At 32.7% G+C, this 26,157-nt stretch overlaps 1 protein-coding gene across 2 annotated transcripts in view; it reads right to left on the bottom strand.

Annotated features, from left to right (window-relative positions):
- Nucleotides 1-3,819: 3,819 nt before the first annotated feature.
- The window catches only part of LOC137405658 (gamma-aminobutyric acid receptor subunit alpha-5-like), a 27,696-nt gene continuing 5,358 nt past the window's right edge, over nucleotides 3,820-26,157 (bottom strand). For both annotated transcript variants that reach the window (XM_068091992.1, XM_068091991.1), the window contains exons 3-10: nucleotides 18,327-18,484; nucleotides 14,769-14,836; nucleotides 13,509-13,735; nucleotides 10,287-10,369; nucleotides 8,862-9,011; nucleotides 7,464-7,616; nucleotides 5,464-5,681; nucleotides 3,820-4,501 (exon numbers count right to left, since the gene is read on the bottom strand). In XM_068091992.1, coding sequence (XP_067948093.1) covers nucleotides 4,274-4,501; nucleotides 5,464-5,681; nucleotides 7,464-7,616; nucleotides 8,862-9,011; nucleotides 10,287-10,369; nucleotides 13,509-13,735; nucleotides 14,769-14,836; nucleotides 18,327-18,484 — 1,285 coding nt within the window. In that variant the 3' untranslated portion in view covers nucleotides 3,820-4,273. The remainder of the gene's footprint in view (nucleotides 4,502-5,463; nucleotides 5,682-7,463; nucleotides 7,617-8,861; nucleotides 9,012-10,286; nucleotides 10,370-13,508; nucleotides 13,736-14,768; nucleotides 14,837-18,326; nucleotides 18,485-26,157) is intronic.

The raw sequence follows: 26,157 nt of genomic DNA on the forward strand, positions 1-26,157 counted from the left end.
AAAAGATGAACCGTTTAATCACGTGCAAATGATGCTACTGATAGATATTAGGTTTACTGACATACTATTTGACATGAGAATGTTGGGTCACATTTTTATACAGACATATAAAGTCAGAGACATATAGAACATGCGCACTAAAGTTGATAGACAGACGCACAGAATCAAAACTTTCTAGAAGCAGCCACAAGCAGACAGACACAAATTAATAAACGTATACAAACATACAGATACAAAGATACGCCAACATGCCTCCATTTGGCGTCGCTTAATTGTTTTTACAAATTAAGTGAGTTGAAACTCGTCTTTTAATTTGTAATCTTCAAACCTCATGGTTTTACCACAAGCACTGTGGATTCACCCGGTGCTTGAAACTTCACTTATCTAGATTTTCAATAGTCCAAACAACATATGGAGTCCAGATGATAGTTTTAATTGACCTTGTCTTTCCAAAAAATGACAACTTTGACCGACAGATGAATCTCGCGACAAACAACACGACTGTGTGAGTTTTCCACTAAAGAGTTTTACTGCAATTTTCGTTTATTTCAACTGCTATTGATATTATACTGTACCCTACTGCAGGAATAACCTTATTTTACTCTCTCATATATACTGTATATGCATATTGTATCATACTGTAACTTATTATTATGTGTGCGAGGCAATATAGGCTGTATAATGTACTGTACAGTACAGTACTTAATATTCAATGGCTGAACTTGTTCAATATCAGAACATATCTCAGTCTGTATCAGTCTGAACAAAAAGAGTCGACCGCAATCAAATGCAGCACTATAATAGAATATCTTATTAGAAAGTGTCTGACCTTAATCAGTGGTCAGCGACAAGCACCGCACTGAAAATTGACTTTAAGCTAGGTTTAAACTTTAAGTTTAGCATAATTTTACTTATTTATTTTCTTATTGTTTTATTTTTTTACATTTAAAAAATTAATCAGCAAAAGAAGCTTTATTTTATTATTTAAAGACATAAAATGCAGGTTTAGCGATGAGGACATACAGGTGATAGAGACACTTACTTTAATTTACTCTGACTTACACTTGGAAACATTTTACTCATTATTATTTATTTTTTGTTTTTTTTTCATATTTGACATTTTGTTTTAATTTATATTCTCTTAAATTTTGTTTAGAAAATTGTAATTATTTGAGAAACTTCAAACGTTGCATGCAGGGTATTACTCTCTTTATATGATCAAATATTTGCTCAATTTTCATATATTATGCAAAAAAATTATATGTTAAGAAAATCCTAAGTTGAGGTTTAACTAATATTTCAATGAATATAGAAATTTGTTATTATATATAATAAGCAGTTATACCGTGGTGTGCAAAATAAACTGGACGTCATAGTAACTTACTGGGAATTTGGTCAGTAGCCATAAATAATATATTAAAGAAATAGTCATGTTATTCTGATTTAAGATAGGTAAGCCAAACAGTTGCAAAATTGTGTTTTTAAATGATTATGCAAGCTAAGTTCTGCATAATCAATTCAAAAACATTCAATTCAAACATTAGAATATTTCGTTTCTAATGGTTCAGATCAGCAATACAGAATATGAAGTACAGGTTGTTATCTGTACTTCATATCTGTATATCAGATATGATCACACCACATGCATTTTTATTTGCTTATTTCGAGTCATATACATGTATATGACTCGCGAAAAAATTGTATTAAATACAAAGAACTATATAAATACAATATAAATATATATATAATATAAATATAATGGCAATAACATATCAACAAAAACTTTAGCCTGACCTAGCCTCCTTACTTTAGCAAGTTTGATGAAGTCAGAGCAATATTTCTAGCTTACTTATTATTACTATATTCTAGCCTACTTATTATTACTATATTTGAGAATTATAATATAATGCTTACCGAGTTAAAGTAAGGTCTCAATTACTTCATGTAAAACCCAAAATATCGTTTCTACATTGAAAGACACAAAGAGTAACAAAACACTGAAACAGCTGCTTCGTGCAAAATGGAATGCTATGATGACTCCACTCTTATATTGATTGCATTCTACTGGCTAGATAGCTATTGATTTCTGTATGGACAAATGCTTCTCAATTTCAGAGAAGCAAGAATGGCCGCGAAATACGTTAGCCATTTTAATCTAATAGCCAGAGCAGGAATATCAGATTGCGAGAGAGCAATGCCTTGTGCGAGCTCATTTAGTATAACGATGCATCGGAAGACCTGCAGGTACTCCATGAATGTCTATTTGGTTGATAAGTCTTTTCTTTATGTGATTAGTGCAGCCTTGCACAAAAAAATAAAGTTCACTGTAGATTATTGACTGCAAAGCAATAGGTAAGTCAGGGTTTCAAGATATACCCTGGATAATTTTCTTTGAGTTTAAACCAGTTGGCTTTTGTTTTACTGTAATATATTAAATCTACGCAGTCCGTATAAAATGAGTAATATATTTCCATTCAACACACCCTCCTTATGTAAGTATGCACATTAGTATGGTGCAATGTAGCCTAAGATATTCCCTAATGCAATATAGCAAACCTACGCTACATCCTGATAAAATTACTCTAGCATTCGCTATAGTACAATGCAATGTGCCTAATCTATGCTATACCCTGATGTAATATAGCATACCTTCACTATGCTTTGATGCAATGTCGCAAACCCACACTTGCTACATCCAAATACAATGTAGCAAACCTATGCTACACCTTGAAGCAATGCAAATAGTTCATGCTACATCCAAGTCAGAGTAGCAGACCAATGTTTCACCGTGATGTAATTTAATAAACCAATGCTATACCCTTACACAATGTAGCAAACCAATGCTATACCCTTATACAATGTAGCAAACCATTGCTATGTCTTGCTGCTTTATTTTGTTAAATGAGTCTAATCTCTCCTAATTCCCACAATGCACCTGAATAATCAGACCAGGTCAGGGCAACTTCACTGCCTCAGAGCATCAAGATAATTGAGCATGATGGTGGCAATGCTGCTGAGATGTCGGAGCCTTGTGCATTTAGGTATTAGAACGTTGGTGCAGCCAAGTGTTAGGGCTGTAACTGAAGCTGTATATCACAAAGTAACTCATGGACAAACAACCAGACAAGGAGCAGAAGGCTAACAGAGTGACAGGGTGATTAAATAATAATACAGCATGGTGACAGAGCCATTGGGTGATAGAGCCACAGGGTAAAAGCGTGGCAGAGTGGGAGACAGCAGAATGGCAGAGAGGCAAAGGAGCCAAGTATCTGAGGGGCAAGCAGACAAGGTAGGCTAGAGTTGGTAGAGTGGTAGGCCACCAAGCTGAAAAAGTCTCTAGACCTCAGAGCATCATAGCAGCAAGGCATCATAGCATCGTAGCGTCAAGACATCATAACATTGTAGCGTCAAGGCATCATAACATCGTAGCGTCAAGGCATCATAACATCGTAGCGCCAAGGCATCAAGAAGTCAAGTCGTCATTTTAATGTCATAGTAGGACTGATTGTAGAATGTAAAGTTTAGGCATTATAACTTTAAGTGAAGAGAGCTCCAGTCATAGAGCTTTCACCAAGGCTCTGACCTTTATAACCTCAAATGCAGGATTCTTCGTGTACGCATTTTTCTGGCACAATAAAGCTTTTTAGCGCGTAATGTAATGTTTTCCAAAAGATCTGCTTTTTTTAGAAACTGGCACCAGATGAAAAATTTAGCTGTGTAAGTTTGAATAACTATCTCTAGGTAACAATATTAACCAAAAACACAAGTTAAAATAATAAATGTGAAATTTAATTATAGCATCAAATAAATGCTAAACGCTGCCATTTGTGGGCATGGTATATTTATGGCAAAATATCATAAATTGTTTTATAAAAATATAAGTACATCATAAAAATTAAATAACATTATTATCAAAAAGTTCTCGCCTTACAATGTTGTAATGAAGAGTTACGGCACTTTGATTATATTTCATACAAATAAGGAGTTGTTCTCTCAACCAGGTGCTACATAAAACCAGCATTGGGTTCATAACTCTTGATTACAATATTGAGGTAGTCAAAGGCCTTTCAACCTACAAGTATCATGCAAACTTGCTGCGTAATATTTATACATTTTACTTATAGTGAGTATAACAAGTTTGTCCTAAAAATAAAATGTAGAAATTTCAAAATATTTTACTTGCTTCGAAAAAGAATAAAAATCCTGCACATGCAATTCTCTATAGTCCTATATTCTGGCTAGCAGCTATCAAAGAGCATATTTCTCAATATTTTTAGTAGATATCTATGTGCACATATGCCAAATAATAAAGAATATTTAGCACAAAAAATGTAAAGGGGAATAAAAAGCGAGACACCAAGTCTATCTTACTAACGCTGTTCATATCATTTTTATGCGCTTTCAGTTTCAGTCGATATCCAACATGGCCGATAAAGCATAGAAAAAATTTAACTAAGCAATTTCGCTTTTTCATTCTTCTTTGGGGAGGAGGTGGAGGTGGCTACAACATAAAGAAGCATTGTCTACATCTGCCATGTTTGGTGTTTCTGAAATCAGTAACATGATTGCGAGAGGGTCAACAAGTTGAAATAAAATGATAAATGTGTATTTATAGTTAATACCAGTAAACTGCAAAAGTTCAAGTTTAAAAATTTGGCAGAGTTATTACACTGCCATCTAAAATTATGAAGCCAATTATGCAATATTTGCTGGTAGCAATGATTAACTGCTTTAGTTTTACCAAAAACCTTCACAAACCATACCCCTGTCGATGCGGAATTTTTTAGTGATTTATAAAGAATGAGTTTCCAATAATCAGAAATTGGCAATTGATTTTTTAATGAAAATGCGCATGTAACTGACCATGACAAAATTCAGAAAATACCTTAATTATTTGCTTATTGTCAACTAACTAATTTTATATTTTATTGAGACTATTACAACATAATTGGAACAACTTTAAAAGTTAGTGGCTCTAATAAGGGTCATTCGGCATTTTTTTATTTTGCTAGAACGAAGAAAAATTTTTGCATCTGCAATATGTAGCAATTAAATGGATTAACATTGCTCCAGCGAGGGTGCCAAGATGACCAACGGTGTGAATTTTGGGTGGTCTCATAATTTCTGACAGCTCGATGTCTGTATACAAAAATGTTCTGATTTCATCCTAAAGGTTGCTCATCACGTATAAAAACACCGAAATGTTTGTGGATGGTAAAATTTTTGCAATCTTAAATTTGATATGAGAGACAAGACTAATTTTAAGCTTTCACAATAACTGTTAAAAAGCGCTGAATAAAAGTTTATTTAAGCATCCCAAGCCTTGGGAGGTAGGTAACAAGTAAACTTTCGTTGAAGCACAATTATCACAGTTTTTGTTTTCAGGGATTTTTTCTCACATAACAGTAGTATTTTGTAATTAACTGCAACGAGTTAAACTTCTAACATCTGATGTTTACTTACCAACAGTTCTTCAGGTTTGAATGAATAAATCGGTTTGCAATCATCTGGTTTTGAAATCTTTGTGAAGTAATTTACACCCGCATACTCAAAAAATGCTGCGAGGACATAGCCCATGGTGAGGAGCATGTATAGATCTAAGGCTGTGATATATTCAACCTTGGCAAGGCCAGATCTTTCTGACATTCCTATCGTGATTGTCGTGAGAAATGTTAAGATGCCTGTAAAAAAATTGAAATTATAATTATTTGCATTGTTGCTTTGTTTGTCTTTGTGTCTAGTAGTAAACATACTCGTATATAATTAGTATACAATTGGTATATAACTGGTATATGATTGTATATAATTGTATATACCATGAAACCTTTATTTGAATGCCACCTTTATTTGAATGTCACTATGGAAGAAGGGTTGCAAAATAGAGCATCATCATTTTATTGAATGCCCCTTCTATTTGACAGACATTTTGAAATTCTTTGATCTTTACGAAACCATAATAGAAAGTGATCCATAGAAAAGTGTCCACAAAATGGTACTAATATTGGTTTGGTTAAAACAATGACAATTATTTATTTCTTTGTTCCTGCTTATGTCAAAGTCTGTTTTCTACCTCCAGAGCTTTATGGTTGGTTGGTTAAAACTTTGAAAGCAACACCATAAAAACTATTAATAACTGTATCAGGCTAATTATAGAAGTTCCTTCTTTTACACGGTCTTGAGACTTCGACGTGTATAAAAACGATTTAGTAATTATGATGGAATTTGTGCTGCTGTATACAAAACCTCAGAGAGTGCATGTGCAAGCTTACACACGACATAAAACCTTTACTTGCGCAAAATGTGTAAGCTAAGTGGCAACGCAAAAGTTTTGCTCTGCTAAAATTTTTTAGATGCTAATATTGACTAGTTCAGCAGTGCAGAAAAAGAGTTGAGGTCAGAAGACACTGTAGAAAGTATTGAACAGCCAGAAGAAGATTAAATGGTTCAAACAAAAGCAACAATCAAAACGCGACTGTGAGCGCAAATGGCACAAATATTTTGGTTTCACAACTGTTAATTTTTGTTTTTGTATATATTATAAATATGGCGTGCTTATGTCATTTGTTCTTTAATATATATTTGTAGCATTTGATAGATTATTATTAAATAACTTGTAAATTTGCAGATTTATAGCATATTATTTCATAGCATCAGTATTATTATTATCTAAACTCAGCTTTCGATGGATCAATGCTTATAACTCTACTTCTATTGCACATAGAATGTTACTTATAGCTGCAAACTGTAGCAAGCATATTAATGAGTGCTATAAGTTTTTATGTAACATGTAAGATATAGCTATAAAATAAAAATATTCCTTCAAATTAAAAATGAAATAAAAAGTTCAATGCTCAAACAAACTGCAAAGCAAGCTATAATATCATAGCAAGTTAATTGCGGGCAATAAATATGAACTAGTAAAGATATTTTTCAATTTCCTAATGCATACTTATTTAGAGATATACAACAAGTTGGAGGTTAGTTATAACAGATTTTTTGCATTCCAAATGGCGAGTGTTACTCGACCCATTGGAATTTGCAAAACATAGGCAGCGTTCGCTTTGCCCATAAAAGGGTTAAAATTATCTTTCTAAAATTTTGACAAACTATTTAAAAAATACAGTGTCACCCTTTATTTGAGGGTTTCATTGTGTTTTACCTAGACATTTTACTCTCTAAGAAAGCGCCACTATAGGAAAATGAGGTGAAAACTATAGCTCCATGGCATTCAAATAAAGGTTTCACGATAGTTGCATATAATTGGCATATAGTTCTATACAATTGTATACAATTATATAATGAAATATATTATTACATTGCAGTTGATTGACTCGCTGCATTATGATGATGTAATCCAATACATGTACCAGATATTTAGAAAAGGTTCAAATAATGAGCTTTTTTGATTAAGTGGATCAACACTCCCTATGCAAATGAGCGAGGCATTTTTTGTTCAAACTGACCTAATGAAACTCTAGCAGCAGAAGCCTCTCTGTTCAGCCAGAAGGTAACCCATGATAGGGCGACTAACATGCCGCAGGGTATGTAGATATTGAGCAGGTAGTATCCAGTCTCTCGCTTGAGTATGAAAGTGGTCTCCAAAATACTTGCCATGTCTGTAAGAATAGGTAATACATTGTTACTATTTATATTTCTTTTTTGTTTTATGGTCTAATTTGTTTTGAACTGCATTGATTGGTGATAACAAAGTTCATATTTACCTATTTATCTACATGTATCTATCTATCTACTTATCTATCTATCTACTTATCTATCTATCTACTTATCTATCTACATGTATCTATCTATCTACCTATCTACATGTATCTATCTATCTACTTATCTATTTATCTACATGTATCTATCTATCTACTTATCTATCTATCTACATGTATCTATCTATCTACTTATTTATCTATCTACATGTATCTATCTATCTACTTATCTATCTATCTACATGTATCTATTTATCTACCTATCTACCTATATACCTATCTATCTACCTATCTACCTATCTACCTACTTACCTATCTACCTATCTACATACATGTATCTATCTATTATTTTATTGGAAATAAACAGGTTTCTCTACAGGAATGATATAGACTGAGCTACAGTGTGTTTATTTGTAAAAACAGTCAAGCTCCACTCTTAAAAGAGTTATATATATAATGAACTCTTGCTTACAAGATGCCTGCGTTACAAGAATAATAATGTAGAAAGCATAAAGCAAAAAGCTTCTTTGGGTATGCAGCCAACAGTTATTTTTAACCAATAAATCTGGTTTACCTATTTGACCTTTTTCTCACCTACGCTGAAGTACAAGTGTTTATATTTGACAAGTGAACACTAATTATTCTCTCCAGCAAAAATTAGATATTGGGTGACATTGTGAAAAATTTCTAGCTAATCATTTTATTTAAACTTTTGTTGCATCTATTCTTAACTTTGTTTTAAATCAAGAAAAGCTGACTCGTCATTTAGAAAGAATGCTGAGAAACCACAAACATCACTCAAAAGCAATTAAGACTCAAACCCACAACCTGTAAGTTGTAGATCAGGCCCTCTTGTTGGTCGATCAATGCTGATACATGAAAGACTTTCAAATTTATTATCAAGGTCAAGGTTATCAACAGTGTGATCTCAAGTTTAGAAGTTAGCAAAAGCCGCTAAAAACCTTAAAGCACATTTTCCCAAGTATTTTGTTTTATGTATTTAGATAAATTAATGCTGCCTCTAGTAGGGTTTTAATTATTGGCTCTTACAAATCCATTAAATATAACATAAATTTGGCGAATACCATTTTGCACTACTAACACTTAAATTAAGAAAACATCATGAAGAGTTTTGTTCTTACTAACCGTTTGCATCTTTCATGCGTGAGTGGTTATACGCCTTCACAGTAATATACTCAAGATGAAACTGAGACATGGCTATATCTTCAGTTCGAACTACCGATTGGTTGTCTCCTGTTTTCCATCGGAACTGCACATCTTCTCTTTTATAGCCAACTAAAAGTATGATTGCTTATTCAGCCCTTTGAAGCCTAATCTTGTAAACACAAGCGAGTCCCTGATTCTAGACCATATTAACAACCATTCTAGGATAGCACAATTTCTTTTGATCTAGATAGTATTTTAAAGCTTCATGCTCCAAGTGCTAATCTATCTCGTACATCTACTATATAAATCTCAAACTCCATGTGTGTATTTGTGTGTAATTCAGTATGTCCAGCTATAGCTATTAAAGTATTAGAATGAAAAATTCGTATCACAGAAGATTTGACCTGAAGAATGACAAGGATTGTCATTTTTGTCATTTGCGGAACCTCCCATTTGCCAGACAAATGCTTTACCAATTTATCAACGCGAGATTGATGGATTCATTGGGTGATATATTTTGGTATGCGGGTGAAAAAAATCTACCGCTCTCTGTTATGGCGCAACGTCATTTTATGTATTAGAAAGACCCTTATATAACTAGCTTACTTGAATGAGACATTGGCAATGTATCAGGCTAATGGTAAAGGATGTTGTTTATAAGCTGAGTTTATAAATGTGGCATTGCTATCACTGCTTGTAAGCTGATTTTTGATACCCGTGCAGCGCCGGACATTCCGATAGTTTTACATAAACGTGAAATACGAAAAAACAAAGAAAAACTACAAAACTAAGTTTACTCGAGTGTAGGATCATGTGAAAAACCATTTCCCAAATTATGTTGGACTCAAGTTTCATAATGTTGATATATAAGGCTATATATTTTTACACGTTTCACAATGTATATTGGTACTTGCATATTCAGAAGGCTGATTGATAACACTAGGTTATTAGCGATTAGACAATATAGCTTACCGTTATGAAGAATGCTAAAGTGGATCTCACATAAGGAGCAATAAAATTATATTCTGCTAGGTAGCAAGGCTATGTGCAAAGTTTTCAGGTTAAATGCATGAAGACTACTAAATCACTGAAGCTGTTTTGCATCTATGCAGAAGTTTTCGTTACAGTCTAGTTTCAAACAATTTCTATGCAAGGGTAGCATTTTCCGATGCACTCATATGTATGTACACATAGTAACAACACTACCAAAAAAATGCCCAAGCTTTTTTTCAACCTGGATGCCATAAGAGATCAGAAAATAGAATTTTTTTTGTACATCAAGAGCAAAAAAGAAAATCCAATTATTTTTAAAATATGTTATTGAAGTCAATTCTTTGGATTAATAAAGGTCAAGATGTAGTTGTCCCGCCCTACTAAATATGATTTAAAGAAGATAACACTTACAGCTGCCAATGGTGACTGTACAAGTCTGTGAGTCCAAGGGATATTTTCTGAGTGACATCGGACATAATGTTTTGATTGTGAGCCTAAAAAATCAAAAATTATTTTCAATAGCAAGAAAACTTTAACAGATATTGGAACAATCCCTGCATATCAACATTTTGTTTGGTATAAGTGTTCTTAGCACAGAAAATTTCCTAACTATGTAAAATAATCAGGCATAGAGGTCTATTGTATGCTTTGAAGACATAGTCTCAAATTTTAATCTTGAAATTTAAATTTTTAAATTAAAGTTTTAAAACTTCTTTGAAAGACTTCAAGCATTATCCAGTGTTTTGCTATGAGCTAGTTATATAAAATAATATCATATAGTTAATATAATATATTATATAATATATATAAATATATATTATATAATATATATCAATGTATCATATTATTTTTAATATATACACAAATATACATTATATAATATATATAAATATCTTCTATTATGATTACCCTGTAGATCAACATTTTGTTTATGTATATATAAGTGTTCTTACCATAGAAAATTTTATAACTATGCAAACTTATCAGGCATGGAGGTTTATTGTATGCTTTGAAGACATAGTCTCAAATTTTAATTTTAAAATTAAAGTTTTAAAGTTTTTTTGAAAGACTTCTTCAAACGGTATCCAGTGTTTTGCTCAGAGCTAGTTATATAAATCACAAAATTTCATAAGTATTCACTTTGTCAGATTAGGCCAACAGACTGAAATGCTGCTAGATTGTATAACAGGTGAAGAAAATACTTAATAAGATGTTTTAAACCATGTTTGAATATTTGGAAGACTGAAAACAATGGAACGGGTGAAAACAACGCTCATCTTCATTGAACTTTCTAAGTTTTTATTAAAAATGTTTTGCATCTTGTTTTAAACTGCTAAGCATAGGGCACAAGATATATATTTTGCTTTACCTAAAAAGGTTTGAGTGGATTTTATTAGAAAGTACAGATATATTTATCAGTTGAAGTTTTTTTGGTTGTTTGATTTGTGATCTGACTGCCAGCATGTTTTAAGATTAAATTTGAAAAAACCTGATCACAGTTAAAATGCTCAGAAGATAAATACTTCAACAAAAATAACGCCAATAGTCACACTTTATGTTTGTTCCTTTCATTGGGACATCAAACTATTGCAGTGTTTCAATGTGTGTTCTATTTTGTATTTGCTCATGATTGTTGAAACAAAATTTTAAAAATAGCCTCAGATCCATTGCTGTAGAAGTTTTAAATGATCTAAATTTAGGTTGGCTAAAATTTGTCGAGTTTTTCCTCCAAATGCTATATACATGTATATAGCATTTGGAAGAAATAGATATATATATATATATATATATTAAAATGTATCATACTTAGAACTAAAATCAGAGTGCTCAACATAGGATGGAGCAGTATAAATTAGAAAATTAAATAGTTCACTTATCTTTCAGCTACTGACAGTTTCCTGCTAGTGCATTCTTCAGGCTGTAGACTTCAACAGCCTGAAGAATGCAGCCTGAAGTCTACAGTTGAAGTCTACAGCCTGAAGAATGCACTAGCAGGAAACTGTCAGTAGCTGAAAGATAAGTGAACTATCTAATTTCTTAATTTATATATATATATATATATATATATATATATATATATATATATATAAAGTACCCAATGTTGATGAGATGTATCTCTATCACTCATAACCAATATTCATGACTACTGACATTTCTTAGGAAGCCTGAGCACATATTTTTCTGTCTAGTGTTTGAATCACGGTCAAGTCTTGCTGATTTTAATCATGAAACATCCTGGCAGTCAGATTACATAAAACAACCAACAAAACCTCAAATGATAAAAAGTTTTTATAATTTCCTATAAAATCTTTTAAAATTTGAGATGAGTAACCCTTTAAGAATACAAAATTGATATATTTGCAGCGATAGAATGTTCACTAAAACTGTCACCAGTTAAAACATTGTAATTTAGTACATTTGTAGAGAGAAATGTTTAGTATTTCACTTTGCTGTAAAAGGAATATCACAACAGAACTGGAAGACTATAAAAAAGGTTGTACAGTGCCTGAAATATTTCTACGCTACACGTGTTTTTGATGACCAAAAGGAAATTAGAGATTTTAGCAATGTTCATTACGGAATTAACTAACTAGCTTCTGTTATATCAAAGATGCCTCGATATTGATTACAGGTGTTTTAGTAATAAATTCTCGCAGGTTTGCGTCAGCTAGCAAACAATTACTAATTAACTAAATCTATAACTAGATAGCATACGCACAAATTGTTAAAGTAAGTGTAAGTAAAGGATGAGCTGGTGAAGTTGATCAAAATGCTAAAGTACAGCTGTAACAGCAGGTACTACAAAGTGAGATACCAGGGCCTTGTAAGGTAATACAAATTTAAGCTGGGCTATAAATTGCAAACAAAAAGCAAGTCGTAGAACTTGAGTTTGTCATGATGAGAAATCTGCTGAATAACTTAAAAGATATTGTAGTAGACAGTCGTGCATACCATAAAATAAATGGAGTATGCCAAACTTTCAAACTAATGCCTAGTGAATAAAAATGTCAAGTTATTGTTAATGTTAATGCAAGCTGACAGTTGTTACAATACTAACATTTTTTCAATGTCATTTTTAATGTTACTCAAAAATCTTTTTAACATTTTTCTAGTGGCTTTTTAATATCTTTCCAGTTTTTTTCTAACATCTTGTTAATGTCATTCTAACATTTATCTACTAACTTTTTAAAAATCCCTTTCTTATACCTTTCTAATTATTTTTTAACGTCTTTCTCAAATTATTCTAAAGTTTTTCTAACTTTTTGCCATTACCTTCATGACACTGTTTTGATGGTTTTTTCTTCTGATGTCTCTAACATTTTTTGAATGTTAGAGAATCTAGCATTTGAATTCAGCATCTGTTCAATGGTTTGTTACAGGTTTTTCAAACTGTTGCTGGTGTCACTCTAGCTAATTTTTAGCATCATTCAGAAGTTTTATTAGCAGTTGACCTGACATTCTAAAACCATCAAGGCTATTGCATTCTTTCAACTTGAAAGTTGCGTTTTTAATATTTAATAGCATCTTTTAAACCCCAAGTATTTTATAACATCTCAACTAAAAGTCCTGTTTTAAAAACAAGTTCTTTGCTGTTAAGTGTAAAGCAATTTATACTAATTTAAATAGAGTTACCTTTGACTGAATGAGACCCTACCATCCGGATCTATTCTAATATACATATTAGGAACTGTTATTGTATGGAGTGTGGACTTTCTACCATTGGTTATGTATGTGTCAGGTGACCACATCTTTTTTAAAACATGAGTTGAAAGCAGCATAGAGTTGTTGTAAACTTCTCGAGAAAAGCTAAGTCGCTTGTCATACCAGTACTGGCGGAAATAGCAGTCCATTTGAAACATCTGCAACGGAAGAAGATATAACGATTAGATGCAGTTTTGTCCTAAGCAGTACCCTATGAAACTAAAAAAAAGATACATTTGTATTAAAGGCCGATCAAATGTGATGCAAAAGATTTGAAAAACTTAAGAGCAAACTAATATTTTAACATCTTTATAGAAAGTAATCTAGTTTAATATATTTATACATGTGTATAGATAAAGGCATAAGTGACTGACTCTCTCTCTCTCTCTTCTTTGTAGAGAATGTTGATCTATATAATCAAATAATCTTTCTCATTAAAACCTTTTTAAATATTTGCTAGATGTAATGTATTGCATGGCACCATAATGCAATGAGCCAGTCAACTGTAATGTATTATTTTTACTAAACAGTGATATATTTCATCATATAATAATACATTGTATTTTATTATACTACGCTGTATTTTTTTTACATGTCATTCATGTTATATTTCTGTGTACACAATATGTTATGTTGAGCCTCATCTATACTGGGCTCTGTTATATCATGTTATATGATTCTGTATTACATCTATTGAATTGTATTAAATGATATTATATTACGTTATACAAAATTATGTTATGTTGTATTATTTTATTATGTTATTAAAGATATAATGTAAAATATGATATATTTTGCATTACTTGTTACTATATTGTATTATATTTAATAATGTCATGTTTTATCATCTTATTTTATACAATATTACACGATGTTATATTAAATCATAATAGAATATATTTATATATATTATATAATGTACATTTGTATATATATTAAATAATAATATAATACATTTATATGCACTATATAATATATATATTATATAATATATTATATTATATTTACTATATGATATCATTTTATACCATATTATAGTATGTTAAATTATATTATGTTACGTGGTACTGTGTTTTGGTTTATTTTATTAAATTACATTTTTAATAATATATTGGTTAACCATGAGTTGCATTCTACTGTTCTAGGATAAGCCGCATTTTGTAATAATTATAGTAAACATTGTATTCTTACAGATTCGACTTCAGATATTGGCCCCATACTTCTTACATTTATGTTCACATCTATTTCTGTTGGAGGACCTAAAATATGGCATTCAATAAATAAATGCATGAAAAGGAGTTCCTGGAATGTAACAAGGATTAGGCATACATAACCTATTCACATCCAAGTCTATCTTATTGATGACACAGTTAAATATGATAGCATCAAGTCTCATCAAGACTGTAGCTAACGTTACACAAAGTCAGGAAAATAACTTCTGTCAATATGTCAACATGTCAGTTTGTTTATATTAAAAGCAAGTTTTAGGGGGCCTTGGCTAAACCCACCAACAATCCCTCAAAGCTAAGAGCAGATGAGAGTATCAGAATATTATTTAGTCAGGCACAAAAAGTCACGAATGCCTTCACATCCTCGAGCTAGATAAAGAGTTTGGAGGGTCCTCCTGAGACTCACATCTCCTTTAGGCCAAGAAATCTTAGCTAGAGGATACATAACATTACTGTGAGATCAGTAAGGGTTGACCATGGGGACTCAAATGTCAAGTTCATCTTTTTTAAAACCTCATAGTTGCCTTTAGGCTAGATGTTTTACCAAAGCATTGAACTATTATGTTTAGCAAAGCATTGAACTATTATGTTTAGCAAAGCATTGAACTATTATGTTTAGCTAGCTGTTCTTGTTCAACAGTGTTGCTAATGGTTTTGGGAGCAGTACTAGTTCATCATCTATCATTTATCATTAAAGAGCTGCTTGCCGCCTACTGATTTACAACGCAATAACCCGCATACAACGGGTTAGGGTTCAATTTCCAAAAGGGCCACTGGTGGTGACAGGAATTACATCCAACTTTGAATAGCTCTCTGCAACTGAGTGTGTCCCCAGTTATTGAGGCTTTCTTGCCACTAGACTCAGACATGTCCAGCCAAGATCACGGAGCCAAACGCAGTCTCTGTTAAGCAGATGTCATCTACACAGAGTTATATTCATTTAACAGTTGCCTCTGATCAGAGTAAGAAGTTTTGGTGCTAAAATTGTGTTGCAATGTCTGAACTTAGTGTAGAGTGTTCAGATTCTAGTCTCATTGGTTTTTTATGGTGCCAAAGGCAATACTTTTTTTAACAAAGAAATTTTGCATATTTTCAACTGAACTTTGGTACCTTTTTTGTGAGCAATTACTAAAAGATCATGTATGTCTGCTTAGCTTACAGCAAGCAGGGGCTGTGTGTGTTTTTAAGAGCATTATTATACAAACAATGACTCTGAGATTTTGGCTGAACATGTCTGAGTCTAGTGGCTAAGAAACCTCAATGACTGGAAACACGCCTAGGTAGAGAAAGTAAATTAAAGTTAGCTGTAATTCCTGTCACCATCCGTGGCCTTAGTTAGGAATTGAACCACCACCTGTTGTATGTAGGTCAGGCGTGCTAGACAATAAGGCTATGGCAAAATTTCAGTTTCTGCTGTGAAATATTGGTCACACTCTTCTAATCAGCTTTTTAGTAATTGCAACTAAAATTACTCAATCGAGTTGATGCCATGTCTGCACCGGTTCATATTTACTCTATAACCTTTCATCTGCGTGTAGAAAAACACCAGATTCATTGTGTTCAAATATTGGCTAAGTTTTTAAATTTTGTGATTGCCAAAGCCAAGATTTGTTAATAAAAATAGTAGATCTTATTGCCAATGATACGGTCAAAAACAGAGTCACATAAATCGAGATTTGAATGTATTAATTCAGTGGCAACTAAATGAATTTAATCTGTTTTTTCCAACAGCAGAAGGGTGATGTCAGTTTTATTATGGTTTTATACATTACAAAAATGGAAAACTAACTAAATAACTGTCTAGCTTCCTCAGATGCATTTCGTACATTCCGTATATTTCAAAAGCTATTCTATTGGGTAGCAAGCTAGCTAGATTTTGAAGATATCTCTACAAATTCCTAGTCAGCTCATGCATATCAGATCGCTTAGCTATTTGAATGTGTCAGCACAAAACGCTGTCATTAAATTGTGCATGTTTTTCTGAATGTAGTATCAGGTTATGTATCAGTTGTGTTTACTCTCCATGTATTTAACAAGCTCTCTAATAACTTGTTCTCTGCTTTAAATAAGAACTCTGAGATAAAATAAGTTGGATTGGTGGCCACCAGAGACTTGAAGTATATAGATCATATTTAACTTACATTAATAATTTACTGTATCACTTTTAGATGTTTGTTAAAATTGCATGAGCTGAGCTAGCCTATCGATAAGTTAGATTCCCAATGGTTAGGTGAGATAGAAGCATTTCAGTAATCAAATGTAATGTAAAACCTGTATTGGGATGCCATCTTTTATTTGAGCGCTATTATGGGAGAAGGGTAGAAAAATATAGCACCATCCTTTAATTGAAGGTCACTTCTATTTGAACACCATTTCTATTTGACTGCCACTATTTAACATTCTTGATGCTTGCAAACCCATAATAGAAAGTGATCAGTAGAAATATGTCCACAAACCGTGCTAATAATGACTCGATTGCATCAATAACAATTAATTCGTTGGTTGTTTCTGTTTTTATCGAAGTTCGTTTTCCAACTCCAAGTTTTTATAGTTTTTCGTTAAAACTCCAAATGCAACACCATACAAATCATTAGTAGCTGTATCAGACTAGTAGTAATTCCATTTTTAGCGCGATTTTGAGACTTCAGTCTATATGAAAAAAGTTATCACATTAACAATGGAATCTGGAATCTGCGCTACTACATTTTTGGCTAAATTTAGGAGGCAATTTTGACTACACGTGACTTCTCTTTATTTGCGGTAGAAGTGTCTATTCAAAATGGCATCGCATGAAAGTTTTGTTTGACTTAAACGTTGTTTAGAGGCTAATATAGACTAGCTAAGTTATGTAGAAGAAGAGTCAAGGTCAGAAGACGCCGACTGTAAAAGATATTGAACAGCTAGAAGAATACGTTACTTAGATATCTTGTTTTTGCTTAGAAATGGTTCTAAGCAAAAACAACAATCTGAACGCAACTGGCAGAGCAAACAATGCTAATATTTTTGTTTTAAAATGTTGATTTTTGTTTCTGAATTTATTACAAATATGGTTTGTTTATGTCTCTAGTTCTTGAATATATATTATACATAATTATTCCAGACACTCTAATATAAGCTTTAGACAAACACCAGCTATAACGACTTTGTTATAGCTGGTGTTTATTCAAGCTCACGGTAACATGTTACTTACTTCGGTTACGAATTTACTGTGAGATAACCAGCTATTTGCTTGTTTATCCAAATCACCATTACACTCTCTCATAAAAATGAAGCAAAATTTTAAGGTAGTTGGTAGTATTTTTTTTATTAAAGACAATTTTATTATTATTAAACGGGCTTCATATTCTTTAAAAATTTGACTATTATTCTAATTTCTATTTTACATATACGCAATGAGTGAAAAAGGCCTCCGATGATAATAGTGGTAATCTAGCTACTAACATAAATGATATCGTTTGTCTGACTTACTCTACTCAGCTATTCTCACACATCTATGTCTAGAAATGGACTTGATACCAACCTCCAAATCCTGGTCTCAGCTGCATGTCATATCTTTCACTGTCCAACATAGAATTTATGAGTTCCGTGAAGTTGCTAAAGTTTGAAGTAGGAGAGGATCGCCTCTTTAAACGCTTGTGCCTGGGTGGACCTTTTATCAAATCTCCAGTATCTGTTTGTCTAAAACATACAATTATTAGATGTTTTTATACTCGGTTTAAACACCCAGTTTGGTCGGTAACGGTGCATCTTAGGTCGGTACAACGCGCATACAACGAGCATACAACGGATGGGCAACGCACAAACATTGTAGATACAACGCCGACACAAGTAATTAACAATGCATGCGCCACAATGTGACACTGTTAACACATTAATATTATTAATAATATTGATGTGTAATAATAATAATAGTAGTAATAATATTATATTATTATTTAATATTCTATTTATATTTATAGTCTGTTAATAAAACGGGTCTTAAACATTACACAAAGTATTCTATTTATTTTCTATTGACTATTGTATGTACGTTGTGATGATAGTGTATGCGCGTTGTATCCACAATGTTTGTACGTTGCAAGTGCCTTGTATGTCCATTGCGCATGCGTTGTATGTGCGTTGTATCACCCTAAGATGCACCGTTACCGTTGGGTCTTCTCACTGCCCCTTTAATACGATACCAGACATTTTATTGTTCTAGTTCTATGTTTTAAAACAGTGATTGTTCAAGTTTATTCTAAGCTGATATCTCAAGGTTCTTAGCTGAAAAGTAACATAAAAAATATCACTAAATATATCCTAACACGGCAAAGAACCTCCCAAACAAAGTGAAAATATATAGCAGAGCTAGCCAAACCAAACTGAATGCACCTGTAGACACAGACAACAATGAAATCATATATACTTCCTAATCTGACTGTCTCATTCCAGCACTTGCCTCACTTTATTCTTGAAAAGCTGAAGCTCTGATTTAACAAAAATCTGTAAATCTGTATTTCAATTGCATTACTTAATGTATACAAAGTATAAAGGTTTTAACCTAGCAAGAAGCAGTTCAAACAGGTGCATTTACTTGCTCTATATCAAGAGCCTGGTAGGTAGGCTATGTGAAGGAGCAGTGTAATAAATTTCTCCGCATTAGTACTAGTATTAGTACTAGTCAAAACTAGACATTCCGAAGTTAGCAGTATATAATCGTTTAGTGAGCCATTTAGCAAGGATGCTAACAGTATGCGGTATATTATGTTATGAAAATAACTACTGAATAGTAGATGTGCATATTTATTATTATTAGTTTTCATGCTAGTTTTACTATATTTATAATTATTTAATCGCCGCTTTTTACTAACTAATGGCTCTTTTCAATTTGAATTTTTGTGATGGCTGAAATAATAGCATTTTGGAGATTTGGTTTGTTTGCAGCAATGTTACAAGATTTTGCTCAATTAGCATGAAAAATGGTTTGAGAATTTCATCAAATATAACACAGATGTTTGTGCAATGATTGTAGTATACTAAGTCTGATAGAGTGTGTAGGTTGATAGAAAGACAACTAGTTTTATTGTGAAGCTTTTGCTGCTGAGGAGAAGGAGCTTTTTAGTCTTGTCTATGTTTCGAGTTTTTATTACCAAGAATCTCAATCAGTGTGTCATTAAAACCTAATGTTCTGTCAGCAGTTGTTTTTTATTTTTGAGTTTATTAGAAATGCTCTTGCTCTTTCAATTACATCTCAAAACTGATTATCTAAGTAACTTGACACTTTAGAATTATACTGAAAAAGATTAAGCACACAGCCACCAAAGTTTTGTAGTTCTCGGTAAAACATAAGCGTAAAAAGAACTACACAGCTGAGATTACTCAAGCGTAGGATCAATTGGGAAACACTACCAGAACTTATTTGGAAGCCAAGGCTAAAAGTCATACCAATAATAAAATCATTAATCTAAAATTATCGTGGTAGAAATTTGTAATAGTTTTTCTACTCCGGTGACAGACTTGTAGGTAAAAAGTAATTAATTCTAAACTGTTCGTACAGAACAGGAAAGGTTAGGGCAATTGATTAAGGTATGTCATAAATTATATATTAAAGATTTCCTTGCATGCTAGTAACATTGGTTAGCTATAAAGACCGCATAAAACGCATTGATTAAAAGTGAAATCTAGCTATTGTAAATGTCAATTGATACTACAGTAGGCAGCGGCAGAGAGGAATAAGCTTCATTGCTAGAATATGCATCTTAGCTTTCTCGTCGCCGCTTCTCCCACTGAGTTCTGTAATGGAATAATTGCATTACATTTCCAGGCCTGCCTCCTGTTAGAAGAACACCTTTGAAATTATAGTTGTATATTCTTTGCTACTTACAAATCAGGTTCCTCATAATTCATTTCTCAGGGTATTACCTTATATTACACTGACTAGCTAATTTGTTAGAAACAAGTTTCTGGGAACTGAATAATTGATTTGCATATAAATTCAAACGAACTCGTTCGAGAATTTGAATTTGTCCCACTTTTGCAGATCAGAGATATCACTTTTAATTGTAAGATAACTGAGCAAAATTTTCTTTTTATCTCACAGCGCTTTATATCATTTGATGAATAGAAGGATTGATACCCGGTAGCACCAGTTTTAGCTAACAAACACACACAAACATAAGAGATGAAAGTTTTTTATCAACTAAAATATGCATAAATATTGACCTCTTGTGAGATCAAAACTTCAACTCAAATAGAATGCAGGTTTTTTCTTTTTATTGAACAACAAAACGTTGATGGTTGTTGCCCCAATCTTTTCTGATATGTCATAAGTTCTTGAATTATTCAAGATTTCTTCAAATCGTCAACTATGTTTCTTACAATGTTAGCTCAGAATTACAAGTACAAATAGGACTCAACTTACAAATATTGTAGCGCTAATATGAAAACTAATAAAATTAAATATGCATCCCATTTACGCAGTGTTTGATGAAAAGGACTTGAATACATTGTTACGTAAACAGCTCGCAGTATCAGGTTATGGCAACATCAAATGCAAAAACTGATAGTTTTTGTAGACACTAATTCCATAATTTATTTATAGTTTTTTAATACTTTGCAAAATAAATAATTTATTATGTATTAAGCTATTTGTTGTAATAATGTTACAATGTTAGCTTGAAGCAGCCATAATTAGAACTGGATATGTATAGAAAGTCATGAATCAGTTTATGTCATCCGAAGTAAGCTGCCAAAAACAGTAGCAATGATTTATGAGAATGAGGTGTCAGCAAAGCACCATCTGATACAGGTAATATGATAAGCTATTAAAAGACAATAATGATATCAGATCTTGAGTGATGCGTGACAATCATCTAAAAACTGGTTATAAAATTGTGAACCAAACATGATTGTGGGTCAGCAACAAGAATTTGCCAGAGCAGGCAGAACTTACCAGAACTGATGTTTACATATTTTTATGAGTTAATCTTCTCATGCTTGTCAACTTAGTTTAAATTGTTAGAGCAGTTGCTTTTTAGAGACTGGTGTCAGAAACGATAGCTAACCATGGCAGCACTTGTTTTAGCAAACCAAGTGCAATAACTGCAGTTTCTACGATCAGTTTATTGCACTTTTCACTAGTTTGTTAAAGTACTGCATGAGTCACTCATGAATACTGATGTCTTATAATAATTGTTAGTAGATATTAGAGGTCACTGTATGTACATTTAACTATTTATTAGCATTAGTCACTATCAAAAAATGATGTATTCTGTTACTTGCCAGATGAAAAAAGAAAAAGAATAAGTCAGGAATTACTGAGTAAGTTGGAGATACTGGTTTGTTATGGTGACACAGCATAATTGCTTCGGTTTTATATGTATATATTTATAATACTGTACTTTATTCCATACCTTTTGTTTTTATGAATCTATTTATCAAAAGGTTGTTCACATGAAGGATAGCTCGACGGAAGTACATCTATAAATTCTAAAACTACAGAGATTTCAAAGACACACCTACATTTGAACTTTGAAAAAAATCTGAACTATTTAGAAAGCACTTTTAATCAAGCTTGTAAAGTTTTAAATTTAGAAATTGCATAAAATTATGAAAATCTCAAACAAACAGCTTATAATGATATAAGGTTCTCAGGCTACTTTGTCTAAAATGTTGTGCAACTCTTTGCCTCACCAAATTACGGACAACATGCCAGCTTTGTTCTGCTGATGATCAGTAGGTTTATACAGTCATACCTCAACTTACGAGTTTAATGCGTTCCGAGACTGAGCTCGTATGTTAATTTGCTCGCATGTTGGTGCAATTTATTATATATAGAACAATTAAATATATATTGGTTGGTTTCCATACTCTAAAAAATGCAAATAAAACACTCAAAACAAGATGTTGTAACAGAAAAAACATGTTGGTTATTGTCCTAACTTACTACATGCTTTCAAAAAGCAACAATTAAAAAATAATGCAAGGAAATGTGATTAATTAAAATGTAAAATTAAATACATACAATAGCAGCGAAGGCTAGCATTTGCCAGGGAGAGAGATATAAGTTATCCTTCAATATGACAGTTGACTTTGATAAATCTGGATTTTATCAATGTCTTAACAGACAAACTTAGAAGCAAACCTAAAAGCAAACTTTCATTTTCAACTTAACGTAATTAAAATTTCTTCAGCGTTCATAGTTTGAAGTTTCTCGCTGGTTAGCTAATTTTTCCTTTGTTTCGCTTTCACGACCAGCCGGCCGTTTTAAGATAAACCTATCTAAGGACGTTTGCTTTTGTCGCCTCATGTTGCGATTAGGACGAACACAGGTGTCGTCACAAAGGGTTAATGCACGACCACTAGCCAACTTGTCCGGATGTCTATTTTTATAGTTTTGATAGATAGCACCCGGCCTTTTCACATAGCATCGTTTCAGTACGCTGTCACCGGCCAATTGTTTATCTTTTAACCGATGTCTGAGCAGTCTCTCCATAAGCGGTCGTGAAGATCGCTGTGCCGTTTATAAACTATCGTTAGTCCTTTTGCGAACTAAATGCCCTGAATATTATCCTTCTGTTTGATAATTGTGGATGTATTTCTGTCAAATTGCTGAGCTAGCTCAATCAGGCATATATATTTCGCATATTTTTCAATAATTTCCCGTTTAATATCAACTGTTATCATTCGCTTTTTCTTTGCATTATTTTTCATTTTACTGGCAAACTTTCGGTCAATGCGCAGTACTTTTAATTCACATAATTCTGCACTGAAAATCGCGCACAAAAAAACACAATACAAAAGTATAACCTGAGCAGTTAAAAAATACAGAGTGATGCTGTTCCCATAAAACACCTCCGGCATACTTAGCAAGTGACTCACGTGCTTGTATCTCAAACATGGCTCATATGTTAGTGCTTACACTTGCTTAAAAGCTGGCTCATATCTCAAGTTTCTCGTATGTTGGAGCACTCGTAAGTTGAAGTATTACTGTAATTTCCTTTGGGTTTTGGCTACAATCAAGACTGCTGTATGAAGTCTGTCTCTGTTGGGTGCTGAATTAGAAAAAAATGTGTCCATGAAGGCCATAAAATAGGTTATTGTTAGCTGCAAACATTTTTCATTTTTCAGTTTAAACAATGTGTTTACGCTTTTAACACTTTACTATACAGAGGTATGCAGGGTATGCAGTTGGTACCAGTGAACTACTATCCATCAAGTTTCAACATTTTTGTACTGACAGAATTTGATCTTGAAGGCTGCTCAATGGTGTTTAACACTTCAAAGCCTATTATTGTATAAACAAGCGAGTCCCCCTGATCCTGGACCGTGTTCACAACATTTCACCAACCGTAAAAGCACTTAGAATAGAACTTCCTTTTTGAAATTTCATATCATATTGAAGTTTCAAGTTTGTGGAACCTAATAAAAAATCAAGTGGTGTAAATAGTTTGTTACACTCTCCCAAAGAATTGATGTTTTAGAGGTAACTGGAGAAACATAATGATTGCAGTACACCGAGTCTGATAGAGTTTTTATATTTGTTATGAATAGAAAACAGGTTGAGTGCAAAGCTCTTGTTGCTGAGGAGAAAAAGCTTCCTAGGTTTGTTTAATTTTGATTTTTTGTTACCAAAAAGTCAATCAGTGTGTTATTAGTAACTACTGTTCTTTCAGGCCTTTTTTCGCTTCTCGATCAGTTAGAAATGCTTTTTTGGTAGTTTTTGTTGGTGTCTCAAAAACTAATTGTTCAATCAATTTGAAACTTTGGAATTGAACCAAAAGTCTATTACATACATGATTAACTAAAATCTTACTATTGTATTTAAACCGAAAGCGCGGAACAATCAAGAAGAACTACTCAGCCGAGTTTACTCGGGTGTCGGATGAGGTAGGAAGACAACTCCCCAAGTTATCAAGACTTCAGTTTTAAAATAAAACGACTTGTTATTGCTGCTAATAAAAGGAACCTCTAGCAGGAGTTCATAAAATTGATCAAATTTCATTGCTTCAAGCTATTAGGCAATTGGAAAGTTTGTTTCTATTAGGGTTTTAAGAAGTTATACACACACAGTCCGTTTTTACTACCCCACACGAACACAAAGGTAATTTGACTCCAAAACTCTGTCATAAGACTAAAGTATCAGTATCTGAAATACCTGGTATGATGTTTATTATTCGCTAGTCTAACTGCTGACCAATCATTTTTAAGCAAAGGAGTCTGACTTACACAGCGTGTTGTAAAGGGAACTAGCTCTAATTAACAGTTCAATGAGCTCTGCACAAAATCATTTGTTTGCACAGTTTTAATTGCCTACAATGATAACAAGAACGTGCTTTAGTGCAAATATTTCTTCGCCAACCTAAGCCATCCTTTAATTGCAAACAACACCTACATTTTGCACTAGTATTAATATTGAACAGCTAGTCTCGTCAGATGTACTGCTACCGAAAGGGTTGACTACAGGACATCTATGTCAAAGCATTTGATTTTGAAAGCGTTCATCGAGAAATAAATCACTGCAGTCAATTTCAAAGACTTGAAACCGAGCAGCAGTATTTTGCATAACTAAATTTAGTGTTTGATGTTGCTATGAACAGATACCATGAGCTGTGTACATAACAATGCATTAAGTCCTTTTCATCTGAATAATAAATGTGCATATTTATTGTTGGTAGTTATCATACTAGTTCTATTATGTTGTAGGGTTACGCTACCTGATTAGAACAGTTACGGGCAGCATATAAATGCCCTTAATGCTGATGAGCTCAATGTGTTCTTAGATATTTTCTGTCTAAAATACTCAAATCATATTGACAATCTGACTAGCCATTACATTCCTACTTCCCTAGACAATCCACTACACCTTATACCAGACAACACCACTTTGCCGATATGTTTTATAAAACAGTATTATGCAAAAAGAGGCTTTTTCCTATAAGCTTTATTTTACTTTACTATTATTTTTGTATCATGGTAGAATTACTTTGAACAGCCTTGACTTCTGACAATAAAGTTCATATAAATAGATATTTATGATTAGAAAAAGCAACTATCACTATGTAAAATAACGCCTGTAAAATAATCTCAGTCTTTCACGAAAGGTATATAAACTATTTAAAATTGCTCGTAGCTTGTTACATGATGTTTAAATAGGCTGAATGCCAAGAAAAATGAGCTCAAAAAGCGGGATTTTATCACAAGCTAGCGTAGTTATCGCGCTTTTTTGAGCTCAGTGTTAAATATGCAATGTTAAATAGCTTATCTACCTTTCAGAAAAGACTGAGATTGCTTTGAAAGCTGAGTTTAGATAATAATGGATTTTAAAACACCTATCTCTATTATTCTAAATCGGTCTAAACATCCCTACGTAA

This window comes from Watersipora subatra, chromosome 10 (genome assembly GCF_963576615.1).
Source record: "Watersipora subatra chromosome 10, tzWatSuba1.1, whole genome shotgun sequence".
NCBI classification, from domain to species: domain Eukaryota; kingdom Metazoa; phylum Bryozoa; class Gymnolaemata; order Cheilostomatida; family Watersiporidae; genus Watersipora; species Watersipora subatra.